We start from the raw sequence: 15,652 nt of genomic DNA on the forward strand, positions 1-15,652 counted from the left end.
CCGGGGGGGGCGACAGTGTCCGATCCGGGGGGCGACAGTGTCCGATCCCGGGGGGGGCGACAGTGTCCGATCCCGGGGGGGGCGACAGTGTCCGATCCCGGGGGGGGCGACAGTGTCCGATCCCGGGGGGGCGACAGTGTCCGATCCCGGGGGGGGCGACAGTGTCCGATCCCGGGGGGGGCGACAGTGTCCGATCCCGGGGGGGGGGGGGGCGGCACAGTGTCCGATCCCGGGGGGGGGGGGGGGGGGGCGACAGTGTCCGATCCGGGGGGGGGGGGGGGCGACAGTGTCCGATCCGGGGGGGGGGGGGGGGCGACAGTGTCCGATCCGGGGGGGGGGGGGGGGGGGCGACAGTGTCCGATCCGGGGGGGGGGGGGCGACAGTGTCCGATCCGGGGGGGGGGGGGGGGCGACAGTGTCCGATCCCGGGGGGGGGGCGACAGTGTCCGATCCCGGGGGGGGCGACAGTGTCCGATCCCGGGGGGGGGGGGGGGACGGCAGTGTCCGATCCCGGGGGGGGAGCGACAGTGTCCGATCCCGGGGGGGGGGACAGTGTCCGATCCCGGGGGGGGGGACAGTGTCCGATCCCGGGGGGGGGGGGGCGACAGTGTCTGATCCCGGGGGGGGGGGGGCGACAGTGTCCGATCCCGGGGGGGGGGGCGACAGTGTCCGATCCCGGGGGGGGCGACAGTGTCCGATCCCGGGGGGGGCGACAGTGTCCGATCCCGGGGGGGGGGGGGCCACAGTGTCCGATCCCGGGGGGGGGGCGACAGTGTCCGATCCGGGGGGGGGGGGGGGGGGCGACAGTGTCCGATCCGGGGGGGGGGGCGACAGTGTCCGATCCCGGGGGGGGGGGGGGGCGACAGTGTCCGATCCCGGGGGGGGGCGACAGTGTCCGATCCCGGGGGGGGCGACAGTGTCCGATCCCGGGGGGGGGGGGGACGGCAGTGTCCGATCCCGGGGGGGGAGCGACAGTGTCCGATCCCGGGGGGGGGGGCAGTGTCCGATTCCGGGGGGGGGGGGGCGACAGTGTCCGATCCCGGGGGGGGGGGGGGGCGACAGTGTCTGATCCCGGGGGGGGGGGGCGACAGTGTCCGATCCCGGGGGGGGGGGGGGGGGGGGGGGGGGGGCGACAGTGTCTGATCCCGGGGGGGGCGACTGTCAGATCCCGGGGGGGGCGACAGTGTGTGATCCCAGGGGGGCGACAGTGTGTGATCCCAAAAGAGGGGGGGCGACAGTGTGTGATCCCGCAAGGGGGGGGGGGCGACAGTGTGAGATCCCGCAGGGGGGGGGGGGCGACAGTGTCTGACCCCGCTGGCGAGCGGAGTCTGACCCCGCTGGCGAGCGGAGTCTGACCCCGCTGGCGAGCGGAGTCTGACCCCGCTGGCGAGCGGTGTCTGACCTCTCTGGCGAGCGGTGTCTGACCTCGCTGGCGAGCGGTGTCTGACCTCGCTGGCGAGCGGTGTCTGACCTCGCTGGCTGACCTCGCTGGCGACCGGTGTCTGACATCGCTGGCGACCGGTGTCTGACATCGCTGGCGAGCGGTGTCTGACATCGCTGGCGAGCGGTGTCTGACATCGCTGGCGAGCGGTGTCTGACATCGCTGGCGAGCGGTGTCTGACATCGCTGGCGAGCGGTGTCTGACATCGCTGGCGAGCGGTGTCTGACCTCGCTGGCGAGCGGTGTCTGACCTCGCTGGCGAGCGGTGTCTGACCTCGCTGGCGAGCGGTGTCTGACCTCGCTGGCGAGCGGTGTCTGACCTCGCTGGCGAGCGGTGTCTGACCTCGCTGGCGAGCGGTGTCTGACCTCGCTGGCAAGCGGTGTCTGACCTCGCTGGCAAGTGTGTCTGACCTCGCTGGCAAGCGGTGTCTGACCTCGCTGGCAAGCGGTGTCTGACCTCGCTGGCAAGCGGTGTCTGACCTCGCTGGCAAGCGGTGTCTGACCTCGCTGGCAAGCGGTGTCTGACCTCGCTGGCAAGCGGTGTCTGACCTCGCTGGCAAGCGGTGTCTGACCTCGCTGGCAAGCGGTGTCTGACCTCGCTGGCAAGCGGTGTGCAGTGTTTGGCCCTGTCGTGGGGCTGTAAATAACAATGCTGGGAGTGGTGACTGGATTTGCTGTGGGCAGTGTTTGAACCTACTGTGGGGCTGTGAATGACCCTGCTGAGGGCAGTGTTTGGCCCAGCTGGGGGAGGCGTGGTGTCCGGCCCAGCTGGGGGAGGCGTGGTGTCCGGCCCTGCTGGGGGAGGCGTGGTGTCTGGCCCTGCTGGGGGAGGCGTGGTGTCTGGCCCTGCTGGAGGAGGCGTGGTGTCTGGCCCTGCTGGGGGAGGCGTGGTGTCTGACCCTGCTGGGGGAGGCGTGGTGTCTGACCCTGCTGGGGGAGGCGTGGTGTCTGACCCTGCTGGGGGAGGCGTGGTGTCTGACCCTGCTGGGGGAGGCGTGGTGTCTGACCCTGCTGGGGGAGGTGTGGTGTCTGACCCTGCTCAGTGCGGTGTCTGGCCCCGCTGGGGGAGGTGTGGTGTCTGACCCTGCTGGGGGAGGTGTGGTGTCTGACCCCTCTGGGGGAGGTGTGGTGTCTGATCCTGCTGTGGGCAATGAATGACACAACAGGGGGCGGTGTCTGACCCTGCTTGGGATCAGTGTAGGTCTGTTGAGAGCTCCGTCTGGAGCTCTAGTGTCTGGGGAGGGGGTGCTGTACACACGAGGACTGTCTATAGCTCCTAACCACATAGGTATCTTCGTTAAAGCGCTAGGGGGGGCTCAGACTGCCCCACATTCCCCCCTCCCACTCGGATACCGGCCCCTGCCCCTCACCAGAGTCCTCCGTACGGTCCACACTCTGCCTTCTGATCTGCGCCTGCGCACATCCAACCGACGTGCTGCATCACCGGAAGAGTGCGTCACCGGCCCGGACATTCACGTGATCTCCTAGACACAGTGCAGAGGTCAGCAAGGACACTGACGAAGGACTACTCTAGGGCTGCGGCAGCCATTGAACAGTGGATTACCCCGTGTGACAGATTGTAGCTGAGAAATACTTATTTTAATTTAATAAAAATACGGTAGGTCGATGGCAAAGACGCGAGGATTAAAAGAAGTTTGATCCCGGTGCGTCAACAATTCTTATAGTCAAAAGAAAAAACTGAGCGCAAAAAGGAAAGAACTGACCCATGGCAGGCGGCCATGATGGATCGGGTTCTCGTAGTGTGCAGGCACGTCTGTTGGTCTCGCAGCGGCCATCTTAGAGTGGGATACCCGAAAGGGCAAAGTGTTCCTGTTTATCCGTGATTGCACTGAAACCATAACTTGCAACGTTAGAAAACCACTCCCAACGTCTGCACTACGAAGAACTGTCCCACGCGGTCTGGGATTGGGGTTAGATAGAGGGAGTGCAGTAAACAGCGTCTCTTGTCAGCAGAGCAAAGCTCCACTATCCCAGCGTGCCCTTCGCGGGGAGGACCGGCTTATTGTTTTCATTCCGGCAGAGGGAGCGTGTGGGACTGGGGAGAGGGTGAGAGACAGGGAACGAGGCACCGAGGAGAGAGAGGGAGGCTGAGGGGAGAGAGATCTAAAGGGACAGAGGAGAGAGATCTAGGGGGACAGAGAAGAAAGAGAGAGATCTAGAGGAAGAGGGACTGAGGAGAGAGAGATCTAGAGGGAGACTGAGGAGAGAGAGAGAGCTCAAGGGACAGAGGAGAGAGAGATCTAGAGGGAGACTGAGGAGAGAGAGAGAGATCTCTAGGGACAGAGGAGAGAGAGAGAGATCTAGAGGGAGACTGGGGAGAGATAGAGATCTCTAGGGACAGAGGAGAGATAGATCTAAAGGGACAGAGGAGAGATAGATCTAGAGGGACAGAGGAGAGATAGATCTAGAGGGAGACTGAGAAGAGAGAGAGAGATCTAGAGCAGGGGAGAGAGACAGCAGCAGGACAGGACCAAGAGAGACACCAGTGGAAAGGATCAGGCAGAGGGAGAGCAGCTGCAGGCCAGAGAGACTGATCTATAGTGACACTGACTGCAGCACGGACAGTGGAAGTTACAGAGTGCAGGAGTGGGGGATAGAGGGTGACCGATGCAGGGGTGAAAGGCGTCTGTACACTGAGGGCAGCAGGAGGGAGCACCACATAACGAACTACAATACTGCAGAGTGACTGCAGGAGAGGAGCAGTGCGCCTCCAGAACAGGAGAGTCTGCGACCCCCTACACTGCCCCGTGAGCTGCGGAGGGAGCCTGACACCACAGACACCCCCGAGGGAAGCAGGAGCAGAAGGCAGCAGATGGCCCCTTCAGGTACTTGGGAGGACATGCCTGCTTGGAGGAATGGTGTTGAGTGAGAGAGACTACATTTGGGCTGGGGAGTCAGAAACATTGTGGGGATTCGTAGTGGTTCGAGTGGCCAGGGATTCCCCTGTCTAAGAAAAGATGCCCCTGCTTGCCACGCTCGTGGTCCTGCACACTAATGCTGCCTACAAATGAACTGGAAGCGAGTGAGGAGAGTCTTTGAAGAATATGGGGTGGGATACTCACTTACAGAGCTCCAGCTTTCACCTCAGCTAAACCTATACACCCTTGTCCACCCAGTGCTCTGAAAGCATGAACGGTGGCATGCTGGATGTGCAGTGCTATATAGAACGAATAGTGTGGGTGATTATTACTCGACATAGACTCTCAAATCATTGGGCCCACTCAGCGTGTAGGGTATTTCTACGAGGACCCTTCGTGAAATCAGTGACTGATCTCGAGCATTCAGGTCTTCCTCTGGGCATTGTGCTAAGATGGGAAGTTCACCGTGGCACAGGAGAGCAATAGTTGTAAATGGCAGATTGGTCCCTGACTCCTTTCCCAGAGACCTCTGCAGTTGTCAAGGTTGAAAGGACCTAGTCCAGCAGGTTGTTGAAATATTAGCCACGCCGTGGTCCTGTCCATTTGTCCTTCCTACCTAGAGTTCACCCCTGACATCTGTTTCCTCTATGTATCTATAGTAGTCTTAAGTGTAATATTATATCTCCTTCAATGCACTTACAGGCGGATTAAATGTATACTATAGTAATCAGTGCTTATGTGTTTCCAAATTTTATCGCCTGTCTGTGGGCTAGATATATGGAGTAAATATTCACTAAAAGTGGCCGAAAATTGCACGCCAACTTTTATTAAATCCATTCTGTTTTTGAGAACCAATCTAAATAGGTTGATTTGCAAAAACCCAATTTGTAGTCTGTGAAAATGTTACCTTCCTCGTGAAAATTAATGTGGTAGGTTGTCAATTGTGACCCAACATGAATCATAGCCACCAAAAGTCTGCAGCACACCTTATCTGTGTTTACTTTTAAATAAAGCATTAAAAAAAAAATGAAACCTTTTTTTCTTAAAGAGATCCAGGTTCCGGTTGTTCTACCTTTTGGACCCTGCCATTGGAATTCAATTCCACCAGAAATAAGCAAGCCATCGCATCTGAAAGTTCCATAGCTGTACAGGCCAGATTGCCCACCCTAGTTTTGTGGCTAGCCTTCGGGGGGTGTACGCTCTCTGACTAATTTTCCAGCCTGCCCCGGTGCAAATGTGCCTGGGGCAGTGGAATGGCTGTTTCCTCCTTTGGGAGTCGGCCTGCATGCATATCAGAGGCGGTGCATGCTTTGTAGCTCATCGCCTTGATGTGCCACTTCAGTAGCCATCCTGTCAGGGAGGGAGGTGTCACCTCATTCCCGGCCAGACCTTTGTTTCTGACTCCTGGGAGTGTTCACAAGCCTGGCAGGAGGTCATATTCTTGTCTGGGTGGTAACAGCTGCAGGCTGCCTGCCAAAGCACAGGAAAGGCTAGGACAACCAGGCAGGCAACCTCCAAGGTAGCTGCCTGGGTGCCTGCCACATCAACCCCAACATTGGAATCATGTCAGGGGTGAGGAGGCACGTTGTTTGATACCATACATGGCCATATCTGGTGGTACCATAATGGAGCTGGCGACCACGAGTGTGCCCTGGTACCAGTCCATTTTATCCTATGGACTGCTGATCACATATAGTAGTCCTTAATGAAAAGGGGCTACGATACAGACATATAAACTTGCATTTATATGTCCACACCTTTAATATAAAGGGGTCACCAGGGCCTGAAGCACTATGTGTGCCCGGGTACCCTTGGTACCACTTTACAAGGTACTTATAAGGGCATTAAAGTCCTTGCCAATTGGGAGTACCTTTTACTTACATCGTGTTTAGGAAGAGAGCCCTGGGGTCAGGGCAGCAGGCGCCAGGGCACTTTCAGAGTCATAACTATCAGCATTGGGGTAAAATGTGTGGGGGTGAACATACAAAAAGGGCACTTCTCAAAAGTTAGACTCTTGCATACTGCAAGAACAGAAAGCAGGAAAAGTTAGGGGGAACTCACATTTACCCACATTCATTTACAGCTTTACTGGTAAATATCTGTATGGAAAGAGGTTTTTCAATCCAGTTCTGGTCCCTTTTATTACGGCGCGCCTCTTTCAAATTCTGAAATACTTTAGTAGCCATATCTAACAAGCATTTGCAATGCAATAGGTCTCGCATTTACGGGAGTTTGAGCTATTGGCATTGTAAATGACAATGCCTCTTTTTTATGTTTTGGGTTTTAAAACATAAATAAAGGCATTGTCATTACTAATAGCATAAACTCTCGCAAACGCGAGACCTATTGCATTGCAAATGCTTGTTTATGTTTGATCTGCTTAGCTGGGACGCTGTTCTGATAATGAATTTGCTCCTCCTTTCCAGCTTTACATCGGAAGTAGGAGTACACTTGTAGCTTTCTGAAAAGCTGTCAAGCGGGGGCTCGAGTGGACAGACTGTCACTCTTCGAGGGAAGGATGGTTGTGAGGAATGTGCGCTGCTGTTTCTCTGTTCACACAGCTCTCCATTGCTTGCTCTCAAAGCCCGATAAGGACTATGATTGAGGAGTGCATATTCTGCTTGCTCATGTTGTACCTAAACAGGACGTCCTAGATGGAGCAACAGATCTTTGACTAAACAATAAGCTCTTCAAAACAAGCCCAAAGAAGGGGGATGGCGGAGATTTAAAAAATGACAATTAAAATAATGTAAGCCTTAGTAAAGGCTATAAGTCTGCCTTTTTAATCAAAGGATTTATTATAGATAAGAGAGTTTGCGCATGTGAGTGCCTTTGGGGAAATGTGTGAACGGCTGTGCGAATCTATTATTGTGTGTGCATAGATGGATATATGAGCAAGTCACTCATGGAAGGATGGTTGAATAGATAGTTGAGTATTTGCAAGAGTAAATGAGGTACAAGTATACGAGTGCATGAATGAATGAAAGGGTGGCTGAGTGCATGGACAAGCGAGTGAATATAAATGAGTGCTACCTGGGTAGATTAGTGGATTATTAGGAGAACGCATAGATCACGGACTGGTGAATGTATGGAGTGATTACTAAGTATGCGAAAATCAATGGATGAATAATTTAATGAGTGCATGGATGGACAAGAGTGCAAGTAGAGGAGACTGGATGGTTATATATGAGTTAGTGAGTGAATGGACATATTTACAAGGATGAATGAGTGGGTGGATGAATGACTGGATGGATTACTCAATGCATGAGGTTATCCTGAGTTGTTGCACTTTGTGGCAGAGGAAGCTACAAGGTTGGTAGGATATGTAACGGGTCTAAATGCACAGTTTATGTGCAAGCTGTGTGTTTTGTTCTGTGAATGCCTGGGTGTGTTTATTTGTGTGCGCGCCTCTTTATGTGGCAAGGCGCCCCTTCTACTTGTATATATGGTGCGCTACGAGCCCGTGCTGGTTTGTGAAGAATTCCATCTAAGGCTGTTGAGATAATTCAGTGGCATTCATGCCACCGGATATTCTTGCAGGTCACCGGTTCGAATTCCAGGTAGATAAAAGAAGTGTGCCTAAAAGCTATTCACGTTATGATATGTGCTACATACACAGCAATTATTGAAATGAAACGCAGGGGTGCATCCTTGTGTTATATTTTAACTAGTATTTTGTATGAGTACTCGTGACCCAACAGCATGGTAGTGTTGATCGCTCATAATTTACTAACAAAAGCAAATGATATTAATGCATGTGCTAATTAAGATTGAAGTAGGTTGTCACGCTGCAAAGGAATGACTGAAGGGTTGTTGTTCAATTACACAGTCGCTCATGAAATATTTAAGTTACAAGCAGGAAGTGGGATAAGGGAGGGGGTGGCAAATGGTGTGCACTTTCGCGGCCGCTTTGATGTTCTCAGTGGCCGCGTGGCTCACTGAGAACATCAAAGCGGCCGCGAAAGTGATCATCAGGCTGCCAAATGGTGCGCGCGCCCGGAGCACATGCACTGTAGTTGGCGGCCTGAAAGCACTGGTTTGCACTTCCAAATCCCCCTTTTACAAAAGCTCTCACGAGAGCAGCGCTACAGCGCTGGCTCAGGCGAGACCTAAAAAGAGATATTGAAGTGTGGAGGCCGTCATGGTGGATAGGAAATAAGGATCAGTCTATTTCTGAGGACAGACAAGACTGTGTCACATGGGAGAAAACTCTTACACATTCTTGGGAACACTGATGAATAATATTGTGGGGAGTTTAATGAACAGCCTGAAATATTTTGCACAATGTATCCATACTCATTACAAGCTGACACCCTAACATACAGTGGTGGTCTGTTTGCTGCCACCAAATCACCTCTATGCTTTTCTTCTGAATGCTGTGCAAGTGAAATCGTGAGAGAAGAACACATCTGTGCAGCAATGTCCTCTTTTTGCATTTCTTTGCAGTTTTGATATTCTCTATTAATCATATCAACATGCAATGGTTTAAAAGAATGAGCCAAGAATAATTGGCCAGCAGCAAACTCACCCTGCAGCTTACACAACCACTTACCGCTCCCATCAAAGTGGTAGATTAACCAAAGGGGAAAGGTAGAGAATACACATGATAAAGAAACAGGGACAAAGAAACGCTCCGCAGTGTTAATATGCAGATACAACACAACACCAATTCTTCACAAGTAGGAAGTATAGATGTAAAGAAAATCAACGAGATGTGTCTGGTCTTTGAAAAGACCCACAGCCTTGGTATCATTAACACAATACCCTTTGGACACTACTCACAAAACACATTTCTCTACAGCCGGGTAGCATGCGAGCCCTTTCAGCGAAGCCACTTGCCCTGCATTGTTTTAGCAGAGGACTTTCTGTCCTGTGTTACTCACATGAAATGTTTCTACATTATAAATGCATGTCACTGTTTCACCCCCCCTCATGTGACCACATAACTTATTCATGACTGGGTGCCCTTCTACTCGCCCAAGTCTATACCCCCTCTTGACACGACATTCACTTGGTGCTCTAACACCCGCCTATGTGGTGACACCCTATATCGAGCAGACAACCTAAAGCAGGAGCATATAGACACAAGCGTCTAGGTGGTCAATATATAGTACCTACTGGCGGTCGCCAGTAGGTAGTTATAGTTAGGACCTAGTTTCCATAGGAAAAGCGTTTTTTGTTTTCCCAATAACTTTGGCGCCGGTTGACGAATCTTTGCGAAATTTTCAAAACTAGTGACGGCTCCGGTCAGCGCCTATCTTGAAAGTTTTGGGGTGATTCGTCAAGCGGGGGCCGAGGAAAAAAGGGGGGTCCCAAAACGCGCTTTCCCCATATAATTTTCCATAGGAAACTTTAGACAAAGCTACAGCCCGAACTGCTGAACGGAATTACACCAAATTTGGCAAAAAGGTAGGTCTTGGTTCAGAAAGAGTCCTTTTTGTTAAATGGTGCAAAATTCGTTCAGTAGTTCCTGCGAAATTAGAAGATGAAAAAAGCTGCTGTGGATTAAATGTGGACTAAATGTTAGTTTGCTAGGCGTGCAAGCCTGACTAGAAATGCAGATACCGCATGACAGCGCTGTTGATGCAAGTCTTGTTAATTGCCAAAGAAAGATTACTAATGGTTTTCCCAGTAAAACAGAAATGTCATGAACCAAAAAAGGAAGAAGAGCATACGCGTAGAAGGATAAGTGTGCCCTCGTAGAAGTGCCCATCACTTACCGAGCACCGACTGGGCTTGGAAAACATGCATTGTAGATGGCTGGACACAAGCAAACCTGTGCTTCCTACAGGAATGGCAGGAAGACAGCAGGGGGTACGCGTCAGTTAGGACCACAGCAGAGTGGGGAAGACCACAGCCTGCAAGGAAGACGCAGTGACAGGCCTCGCAGCAGATTCAAAATGAGACACTCCCAAGCCAGGACCTAAGCCAGCTCCAAGGGAACAACCTGCCGAGGTCGGTCTTCATGAAACGAGGTTAGCGAGGAGCCAGACAGTCACAGTAACGAGGAAAGATTGTCAAGCAGAGTGGATACAGGGCAGAATGCGTTTATAGCCCCCATGATCAACATGGCTGTAGAGAAAACCGCGGTAGACGCTTCCCGACTGCCTTAATGGGTTCTGTGATACAGAGTTCCCTACCAGGTTAGTGCCTAAATATACTTGCATCCCTTATTCGATCTCCCGTAACCCTGCTATGCCTCACTGGATGTGGTGTTAAGCCTCCATTAGAGTTTAGGCTCATGGCGGTCTGCCAAACTGGCTGGTTTTTAGGTCGAGCCTGAGCTAGCGTGCATGCGCTGCGCTGCGAGGCTTCTTGTAAGTACTCTAAACTTCTCCATGTGGGTCTTACTCCTCCCACACATAGGATCGGCTTTTGCGTGTGTCTTTCACTAATGAAAGCACACAAATGGCTAAAGGCGGGTGCATGCCTCACCTTCTTTTTTTAATGTTCACTCCCACTGCGTTTTGCTCTCGGGAGTGAGCAACGGCGCTCAGGGTGACAAGTCCTCGTGGATCAGGTTACTATTTAAACATAACGCGCCGCGCGTTTTCATTCCAGTTGTCTTTGTCGTACAGGTCACTGCCTCCTTAACCGTGCTTCGTATTCCCAATCTCTCCTCCATTTGTTTTTATACCGCCTCTATTCTTGTTTTTTTTTTTTGCAGATTTATATAGCGCAAACTTGACTTGAAGGTTCTAGAGCGCTTTACATAAGTATGAGTTATGTTACATATGGACACATTCATTTTTGGTAGGCACCAAAGGTCGCTGCCCCTGGCACAGTGTGCCCCGCCCCCCACCAAAGGCAAATGCACTGCCGCCCAAATTTGGCCGTTCTGGGGGCAATCACCACAGCTGAACCTCTACAATCCGACGGACCCCTTCATCTTGGAACACGGTCGCCTCTTCGGTCTTCAAATCCGGGCTCCCACTACTCCAAAGGGCTGACATCCCTTGCCGCTCTGGATCAGGGAAAATACGGCCCAGCGCCGGAGCAACGGACCCACACGTCCGACTCCATGCGCTGCTTGTCTCGCCCCGAGACCCTCTATTTTGGCAATGATGTGATCTCCTGTATTTGTTGACGTCCCCCTGTCCATTCCCTGCAGTCACAATATTGTGCCTCTTCGGTTTGTCTTATGCTGTTTGTTTGCCACCATGAAAGGCAAGTAGTGAGCAGCAGAGAAGAAACAGTCTGGGTGAGTGCTGGAAATGGGGCAGTTTCAACACAAATGCAACTGACTCGAAGCCCTGTGATACCTTTCTTTAATATAGTTTGTAAGTTTTTGAAGCAGCCACGCAGTTATAATAGCATTGGATGAAAGGTAGAGCTGGAGCCTTGGTGCCAATTCACCAAGCTGCTTGCCTTTACACATTGAGAGTGTTAATCCTCGCAAACCCTGGTTTTACACTCATAAAAAGAGTCGTTCTTCCATCAGAGGGAAAAACGTAGCTTTCCAAGGCAGAAATACCATGAAAGCTTGGACATACAAAGGACTTCTGTGAAGGAAATGACAAACGTTTCTCAGACCTTTCCAATCCACGTCAGAGATTTATTTACGCCTGTTAGTTTGAAACTGGATTCCCCATGCAGAACAAGTTACTGACTGCATGCCCCCATGCTTACATGCACATCATATACATGCTTACATGCACATCTTATACATGCTTACATTGCGCATCTAGGATGTCTTTCCATATGTGTAAAGAGAAATTCGCAAAATTCTTCCAGGATTACGCCTCAAAACTTTTGTATTGGAGTAAATTTTACAAACGCGGAAAAAAGATGGAGTAGTTTTCATTTTGCCCTAGTTTCTGTCTATTGGTTGGTTGGTTGTTTGGGTCGGTGGGGTAGGTGGGTGGATGAGTGGATAACTTAGGTAGATGGACTGCTGAGTGAATGCACAGGGTTGAGCAAGTGGAAGTTGGGAAGGTTGGATGGGCTAACTCCTGGCTTATGCCAAGCCGCAGTCTTAATTTCGCATCAATTAATTTGGTATTATGTATGTTATTTGGATAGCGTACATTTGCCCATTGTATGGCTTCAAGGAGCTAAGTGCTGTCAATGTTATCACGCGTGCTTCAGTCTGACTTGCATGAGCGGAGTTTCTAGGTTTGCATTGGGAATTAATGGCTTCAGCCCCCCCTCCATCGCGTATGTCAGCCCGGGCTGGGACAGCTTCACGGGCACACACTCAGACAGTTTTTGAGCTGGTGTGGGCTGGCTGGTCTGGTGTCCGTCTTATTGCAGCTGCAGTAAATACCATTTACTTGTTAATGAGGCGTTGTTGTGTTTTCACCCCTTCTTAAAGCCCCTGCATCTCCACTCTGACTATTGCTGGAAGAATAACCCAACCTCGAAATTTGGCTCCAGTTGCACCTCGGAGTATGGCAAGTGAAAAAGAACTATAGGGGCGTGTCTGTTTGTTTTCGCCTTCAATGAACAAGCTGCAGTTCCCATGGGCGTTAACAAGTACATTAAATTGATATTTAAGGGGGGTAACTGGGCAGAGGACAGGTGTTTTCTCTTTCCAGGAAGTTTTGTTCCCTTATCTTACTCATAACCCTCAGACCTGGGCCTTCCAGTAAAATGATGTTTATCTTATTACAGTTAATAATTCGTGCTGTGTTTTATGGAGGCTTTGGTGCCACCCCTCTGCTATTTCGAAGTGCTGTAACTGGCAGCTGTTACTTAATGAACAGACCTCGGAAGGATGAAAGGCTGACTTAACCCAGTCGGAATTAAAACTCGTGTCGTGCAGTTGTGAGATTCAGATGTTGAAAAAGCGATGGTATTGACACTTTAGGATTTTTCCCCATTTTCTTTTTATTCGTTTCGTGTAAATACCCACAGAAATGTTCGTTTATACTGACTTTTTTTTTGCTGTACGAAAGTACACGAACAAGTCCGCGCATTCTCGCCGAAGATCTGAACAGCGTCTTACAGCACACGAGGGACATTTTTTCCAGATTGGATAGATGTCAAGGAGGCAGGCCGTAGCCCCAAAAGCGGTTCCCATTGCCTAATGTCGGAAATATGATAATAAAGCAGGAGGGGTCGTCATTTAATTTTTTTTTTATTTACATGCTAAATAATGGCTGCCGCGTGCAATGAGACGCGCAGCTCACCCAACTCAAAACAAGCATTTGTAATGCAATAGATCTCGCATTTACGCATGTTCGAGCTGTTGGCATTGTAAATGCCCATGCTTTTTATTTATGTTTTGGTTTTGAGAATTTAAATAAAAAGCATGGACATTTACAATGCCAATAGCTTAAACTCGTGTAAACGTGAGACCTATTGCATTTCAAATGCTTGTTTAGTTTGGATTTGCTGTGAAAGAAAGGAATATGCTACTTACCAGTATGCATCTGTTCTTGGCATGTAGAGCTGCAGATCTATACACTGTGCGTAGATCGCCATCTGGTGTCGGGCCCGGATGTTTGCAGTTTGTTTTTCCTCTTGGAAAGTCTTTGGGAATCACGAGGTCGGTGACTCCTCCTCTGGTTAGTATTGTGCATGGGCTTCGGCTCCATCCTCAGATTGTTTTTCGCCAGCAGGGAAAGATGGAGCGTAGTAGTAACAGTAAAGAAACCCATGTGTATTGTATCTAAATAAGATAAGACTGGAACGGATACAGGTAGCCGGGGAGGCGGGTGGGCGTGTATAGATCTGCAGCTCTACATGCCAAGAACAGATGCATACTGGTAAGTAGCATATTCCGTTCGAGGCATATGAGCTGCAGATTATACACTGTGCATAGATTATATAGCAGTACCCAACCCTAGCGGCGACCACCGGCATCCGTTGCAGTTGTTTGAAACAGTGTTTTTAGTACAGCTTGGCCCACACTAGCTTGTTGCTTGGTTTGCACATCTACACAGTAATGTTTTGTGAAGGTGTGCGGTGTTGACCATGTTGCTGCCTTGCAGATGTCATCTAGTGGTATGTTCCCTAGGAAAGCCATAGAAGCCCCTATCTTCCTTGTAGAGTGGGCTTTAGGGGGAACCAATAGCGTTCGTTTTGCTTTGTGGTAGCAAATCTGTATGCATTTTACAATCCACCTTGCTATCCCTGATTTAGAAATAGGGTTGCCTTTGTGTGGTGGGGAGAAGGAGACAAATAGTTGTTTGGTTTTCGTGAAAGGTTGTGTCCTCTGGATGTAGTAAAGTAAAGCCCTTTTAACATCCAGTGTGTGTAAAGCCCTTTCCGCAACTGTTTGGGGTTGCGAGAAAAAGACTGGTAGTTCTACCGACTGGTTTAGATGGAATGGAGAAATTACTTTGGGTAGAAATTTGGGGTTGGTGCGGAGTACAATCTTGTTGTGATGCATCTGGAGAAAAGGTTCCTGTATAGTGAGTGCTTGTAGTTCACTAACCCTTCTGAGGGAAGTGATGGCCACCAGAAAAGCTGTTTTCCATGTGAGAAATTGCAGTTCGCATTTATGTAATGGTTCGAAAGGGGGTCCCATTAACCGTGTGAGGACTATATTCAAGTTCCAGACAGGTGAGGGTGGCACTCTGGGTGGAATTACTCTTTTGAGGCCTTCCATAAAGTACTTGATGGCAGGCACTTTGAAAAGTGAGAGGTGCTGCCTGTTCTGTAAATAAGCAGCGATTGCAGCGAGGTGTAACCGAATGGAAGTATATGCTAGGTTACACCTTTGTAAATGGAGTAAATAACATATAATGTGCTGTATGGATACATTTAAAGGATTGATTGTGTTGTTGTGGCAGTAAACAACAAATCTTTTCCACTTTGCTGCATAGCACGCTCTAGTAGTAGGGCGTCTAGCTTCCCTGATAATGTTCATGCAATCAGGGGGAAGGTTAAGGTATCCGAATTCTAGGACCTCAGGAGCCAGATCGCAAGGTTGAGCTGAGCTGGGTCCGGGTGCCTGATCTCTCCATGGTTCTGGGTTAGGAGGCATGGTGAGAGGTGTAGCTTTTGGTGTGGTACCAGTGAGAGTTCCAGCAGTGTGGTGTACCACGGTTGTCTGGCCCATGTTGGAGCTACTAGGATCAGAGTTAGGGAATGCTGTTGTAGCTAATGGAATTAGTGGGAGAGGTGGAAAAGCGTATGCAAATTTGTTTGACCAGTTCATCCATATCGCATTGCCTTTGGACAATGGGTGTGGATATCTGGCGGCGAAGCTTGGGCATTTTTTGTTTTCGTGATTGGCGAATAGGGCAATGTGTGGATGCCCCCACTTGAGGACTGCCTTGCCTGAAATCTGCGTCTGGAAGGATTTTAGGGCGAGGAAGATCGCTAGTAACTCCAGATGGTTGATGTGGAGTAACTTCTGTTGTGGCGTCCATGTGCCTTGTGCTG

General features: G+C 50.7%; 2 protein-coding genes across 4 annotated transcripts in view; one reads left to right on the forward strand and one right to left on the reverse strand.

Moving 5' to 3' along the window:
- The window catches only part of SGTA (small glutamine rich tetratricopeptide repeat co-chaperone alpha), a 151,035-nt gene extending 148,079 nt beyond the window's left edge, over positions 1–2,956 (reverse strand). The window contains exon 1 of one of the 2 annotated variants that reach the window (XM_085638419.1): positions 2,810–2,956. In XM_085638419.1, the coding sequence (XP_085494545.1) occupies positions 2,810–2,911 (102 nt within the window). In that variant the 5' untranslated portion in view covers positions 2,912–2,956. The remainder of the gene's footprint in view (positions 1–2,809) is intronic. The other variant, XM_085638418.1, reaches the window with a different exon arrangement.
- A 334-nt stretch (positions 2,957–3,290) lies between these two features.
- The window catches only part of THOP1 (thimet oligopeptidase 1), an 88,867-nt gene continuing 76,505 nt past the window's right edge, over positions 3,291–15,652 (forward strand). Inside the window, exon 1 of one of the 2 annotated variants that reach the window (XM_085638416.1) lies at positions 3,291–4,285. In XM_085638416.1, coding sequence (XP_085494542.1) covers positions 4,273–4,285 — 13 coding nt within the window. In that variant the 5' untranslated portion in view covers positions 3,291–4,272. The remainder of the gene's footprint in view (positions 4,286–15,652) is intronic. The other variant, XM_085638417.1, reaches the window with a different exon arrangement.

The sequence above is a fragment of the Triturus cristatus genome, chromosome 12, assembly GCF_964204655.1.
Source record: "Triturus cristatus chromosome 12, aTriCri1.1, whole genome shotgun sequence".
Taxonomy (NCBI): Eukaryota; Metazoa; Chordata; class Amphibia; order Caudata; family Salamandridae; genus Triturus; species Triturus cristatus.